This window comes from Pollachius pollachius, assembly GCF_949987615.1.
Source record: "Pollachius pollachius genome assembly, chromosome: 4".
Lineage (NCBI taxonomy): Eukaryota > Metazoa > Chordata > Actinopteri > Gadiformes > Gadidae > Pollachius > Pollachius pollachius.
In genome coordinates this window covers 4,900,081-4,905,080 of record NC_136937.1, presented here as the reverse complement: position 1 = coordinate 4,905,080, position 5,000 = coordinate 4,900,081, and the positions used below count along the sequence as shown (strand labels likewise).

The 5,000-nt window shown below is 43.4% G+C and overlaps 2 protein-coding genes across 2 annotated transcripts in view; one reads left to right on the top strand and one right to left on the bottom strand.

Moving 5' to 3' along the window:
* Nucleotides 1–857, top strand: part of slc13a4 (solute carrier family 13 member 4) — a gene marked incomplete at both ends in the record, with an annotated part of 16,771 nt that extends 15,914 nt beyond the window's left edge. Inside the window, one exon of the mRNA XM_079734932.1 lies at nt 717–857. Coding sequence (XP_079591058.1) covers nt 717–857 — 141 coding nt within the window. The remainder of the gene's footprint in view (nt 1–716) is intronic.
* An 873-nt stretch (nt 858–1,730) lies between these two features.
* coa6 (cytochrome c oxidase assembly factor 6) lies at nt 1,731–3,232 on the bottom strand. Its single transcript, XM_079735579.1, has 2 exons — nt 2,855–3,232; nt 1,731–2,447 (listed from the first exon to the last, which is right to left on the bottom strand). The coding sequence occupies exons 1-2, from the start codon at nt 2,996–2,998 to the stop codon at nt 2,349–2,351; spliced, it is 243 nt and encodes an 80-aa protein (XP_079591705.1). The 5' UTR covers nt 2,999–3,232; the 3' UTR covers nt 1,731–2,348.
* Between the last annotated feature and the right edge of the window lie 1,768 nt (nt 3,233–5,000).

Sequence of the window (5,000 nt, the reverse complement as noted above, 5' to 3'; positions counted from 1 at the left end):
GGTGCAAATGAACTTATATGCACAAACACACACATACACGCACACACTTGCACATGGACACACACATACACACACACATGCATATGCACACACACACACACACACATGCATATGCACACACACACACACGCACACTTGCATAGGTTCACACAGACACACATACACATATATGTACACACACACATAAACGCACACACATACACACACATCCACACACACACACACACACACACACACACACACATACACACACACACTCAGTCTGCACCTGATTCATCAGAGGGGTTTAATCCGTGGTTCCGGTGGGAGACGGATGTGTTGCGTAACACGTGTTTCCTGGACGGGTTCCACTCAGCTCAGAGGCCACATCCGAACCCCTCAGACTCCTGGTTCAGCAGAACCACGGCAGCATGTCGATGAGCCCCTCTGCCGTCGCAGTGCATGGGGGAATTCTATTTTCAACATTAGAGGGAGCCCCAGTTTCAACAGCACACTGGAGCAGGATAGTCTAGTGGTGGGGGTGGTGTTTGACCCCAAGGCTAAAACGTTCTTTGTTCGAACCCCCGACGTCCACAATCCACCATTAGTCGTCTTGAGCAAGAGAGCAAACCCCTCATCATCATCATCATCATCATCATGTCATACATGTTAAATGATATGGTGTTGTTTATGTGCTTCCCTCCATGTTTCATTGTCTCCATGGTTACTGTGTCCAGGTGAAGGCGGGCTTCGGGGTGAACTTGATCGGCGTTGCCGTGGTGATGCTGGCCATCTCGACCTGGGGCGTCCCCCTCTTCCACCTCACGGAGTTCCCCGCCTGGGCGCTGGCCAGGAACACCACCATGCAGAGCTTATAACTCCAGGAGAGAGGGAGAGAGAGAGGGAGGGAGAGAGAGAGAGAAATAGACAGGAGTTGGATGAAGATTGAGCACATACAACGTAGATCTGCTGCTATAGACAAGACCAAGGAATGCAAAAATACACAAATACACTTTAGACTGAGTTGTTTTGCATAACTAGCGTTTCGAGTTCGCCAAAAAGCCAAACTGTTGGTTTTTATTTTTGTACTCTTTAAAATCGTCTGAAGGACGCCTAAGGTCAGGATCAGCCACTAGGGGGTGCTATAAAGTGGATTTATTTTCTATGGCGTTGTGCCTGTTTCGAGAATCGACAATCATGCTGCCAATTCTGAAATTTTAAACACTGTTTGAAGAACGATGTTACACTGACAGACCTTAACTTTAAAACCAGTGTGCCTGAGATGGAATAAAGTTTAAAGATGCTGCTCTGAACAGATGCATGTGTGGACAGTAATCATCACTCATTTGTAAAGGACTGTGACTTGCTTTCCTCAGTGCAAGTTGTAGTGGAGTTGAAGATAGTATACTAAACAGTAGAAGTTAAGATCATGCACAGGCTACAGTTTTCGGGGCATTTGTCACTTTAAAAGACTCCATCATCCCTCCTGCCTTTATGTTACAGGCTCAATAGTGTTTTTTTGTATATTGTTTGGTCATTGTAAAACAGAATCTTGAGAAGGTTCCAGTTAATCCCATCCCCCTCCCCCCCCCATTACTGATGATTACTCACGGCAGTGGTCGCCGTGGCGACTGGCAGTGAAAGGGGGGGGGGGGGGGGGTGTATATGACTTATGATACGTTCTATTTTTACACAAATTCATGTAAATGTGTGCCTTTTTTTGTACTACATTAAGATAGGCAGACACTATATAAATAGAGCAGGATTTATTTCCAGTTATTTATTTCAGTTTCACACACTAGTTTTCATACTTCTCGACGGCGAATCCACACCTGGTGTACATACAAGATGACTTGTAAAATATGAATATTGTGCCTTCTTCACCTACGATCAGAATCAACTGTAATATTCATCTGAATGTTTCAATGACTTTTGTGTTTGAAATATATCCAGTACATCGATAGAACAGGGATAGGATTAAAATAAAAGAAATTAAAACGGATTACAATGAACTCTGTGTTTGTGTTTATTTGGTACCTCAAACACACTAGAATAATTTGTTTTTTAGAAATAAAATATGGTATTCATTGACAGATCATGTGTAGGTATTAATGGGTGAATTCTATCAGTAGCCATCATGCTAGATTATATTTATGGAGACGAAGAGAGTAAGAAAATCAATCAAATGAAACAATTACAAAATACGGGCGGTCCATTCTCAGACCAGGTCATGAAACATTTATCCTCAAACACCGAAGTAATCTTCTCATACATCATTTTCTCGTTTGAATCTCTCCACAAAAAAATAAATAACAAAGAGTCACGGAGAATAAAAGACATTGTATCCAGTGTTCATTGTCTCCCGGTGGCTAGGACTTCTGTTTCGGACCTTCTGCCGGTGTGAAACCCTCAGTTTGCATCTTATCCTTGTACTTCAGAAAGTCCCTTCTTTTGGCAAAGTATTTCACCTGTAGAGAGATGGGGAACATTAGAACAATATACCTGGAAAAGCTCATATGAATGGAGTAAGCAAATGTCTTTCAAATGAGAAGCAGAAAATTAAAATCTGATTCCAGAAGTTTCATCAAATTAGAGGAAGAAGAGATGTAGTCTCGTGAGACTTGTGATCTCGCAAGGTTACAAGGCCATCACAGGTGCGCCAAACTGCAAACAGGTGACTCCATCGATCAGCCATATTGCTTCACCCATACCTGTGTGTAAAATGGTTTAACCAAAGATGGAAGGAACCAATCGGTAAAACCCACTTGTCGGTTTGAATAATAACCGACGTAAAACACATACACAGATGACATCTGTTCAAAACGACTGGATGTGGGTCTATTAATTGATTTACGAGCAGAAAACAATTCCTTACCCATTGAGCAGGACAGCTGGCCTCGAACTGCTTCTGGAAGTTCTCGCAGGGACCAGTCTGGTCCTTGTGGTCGTCCAGACACTTCCAGAGATCATCTCTGGCCCCCCAGCACGCCTTCCTCTCGGCCGAGTTGGGAGCGGTCATCGCCTCCACGGGGGGTCTTAACTTCTACTGGGAGCTTCTACTGGGATGACTGGGTTACCTTCTCTCTTCAGTGACCCCACATGGACCGAGTCTCCGGTAGGCCAATCTACACACGTAAGTCTCACCAGCAACCAAGATATGATAGGTTGATAGGCGATCGACGGATGTAATCCTGGCCAAAACAGACACACACTACATCAACATAACTCCAGTTACATGTTAACCTGAAGGACGCGCCTGTCGTCGCTGTTTGCTGACGTCACGAGTGGCTTGGCTGCATGTTTACTAAAGCGCCACTAGAGGGCGCAGTTTGTCTACATCCTATAGGCTTTGCGACTTCATCTAGTTCTTACATACTCAAATTCATCATTGCATTGATACAATCTCACAATATTGGAGTAATTACAAGTGAGGTATACTATGTATACTTTTTTAGAAGGCTCTCCTGTGATTGATGATTTAAACAATTCAGTTTAAAATGACTGCAATCGTGTGTGTGTGTGTGTGTGTGTGTGTGTGTGTGTGTGTGTGTGTGTGTGTGTGTGTGTTTCTGCGTTAATTCACTCTTTCCTTTTCGTATTTTAATTCTATACTTTCTTTCTTCCTCCATCTCTCTCTGCTAGTAAAGGGGGTGGGGGGCTGGAGGCCCCTAGATTGGTTACCATGACACTCAGAAACAATTATTCTAAACCCCGGGAAAATTGGGCAAAACACGAATTCTGAAGAGAAGTGCTTTTGTGTGTGTGTGTGTGTGTGTGTGAGTGTGTGAGGGAGGAGAGATGAACGGAGTAGAAGTTATCCATCTCACTGCTTTAGGAACGCAAATATGCTTTTGTTAAATGACCTTATAAACCTCTCCTATAGCACACACACACACATAGCGCGCGCACACGCACACACACACACACACACAAGATGTGGGCAACAAAGAAAATCTACGACCACCTTCAACAGGTTGTAGGTTGTTAACTAGAATGTTAGTTAACAGATTAGCAAAGATGGTAGTTAACAGGTAAAGTGGGATCGCAGTTTACACATTAAATAAGATAGTAAGCAGTTGATTTAAAATGAGTTTAGGTTGGTCATTTCAAGAAGCTGAATTAACAACATAATGTAGAAAAGGGGGGATATCATATAAACACACACACATCGAGACAGAGGGACTCACAGACAGACTGACACACAGACACACAGTGATAAACAGACAGACAGACAGACACACACACAGACACAGTGACATACAGGCAGACAGACAGACAGATACAGACACAGTGACAAACAGACAGACAGGGGCCCCATCTGCAGTAACCAGGCCATATAGGACGGACCCATGAAGAAGGACAGGGGATAATCATCAGACATTATGTTGTTCATACCGGAATATATTCATACCAAAATTAGTCATTTTTTTACAGTTGACCTGGAACCTGGCTGTTGCCTAGTAACCCATAACCTCAAGCTGAGGCCTATTAGCCCCTAACTAGCAGGGGGGCGGGGGACTTATTCAGATTTGAATAAGTTCCAGAGTCAAACCAACCCACAGGCCATTTCAAGATGGTTTGGCTATAAAATGAAGACTCAAAATAAACCTTGAACTCTGATCTCAATGCGAAGGAGAGTAAGGAAAATTATTATTTTATCAGGCAAATGTAGTGGCAGTTGGATGGAATGTAACTCAACCACAACTGTTATGTTTCTCCAGCCCCCCCCCCCCTCCTAACCCCTCACCCCTCTCAAACTGACTCCCACACTTTCGCTTCCAACTGTTTTTTAATTCCCCATCGGTCCTCCATCTTGTTCTGTGTATTCTCCTAAAGCATTTCAATGTGTACATATATTGCTGGCGTATGATTGGTGGTAAACAGAAACAAAATCCTCCGTTATTTCTCTGAAGGCTCATTAACCTCGCTCCCTTTTCTGTTTGATAATGTTGTTATATAACTAAAAACCCTGTAGCCTGGAGGAAGGAACACACACACACACACACACACACACACACACA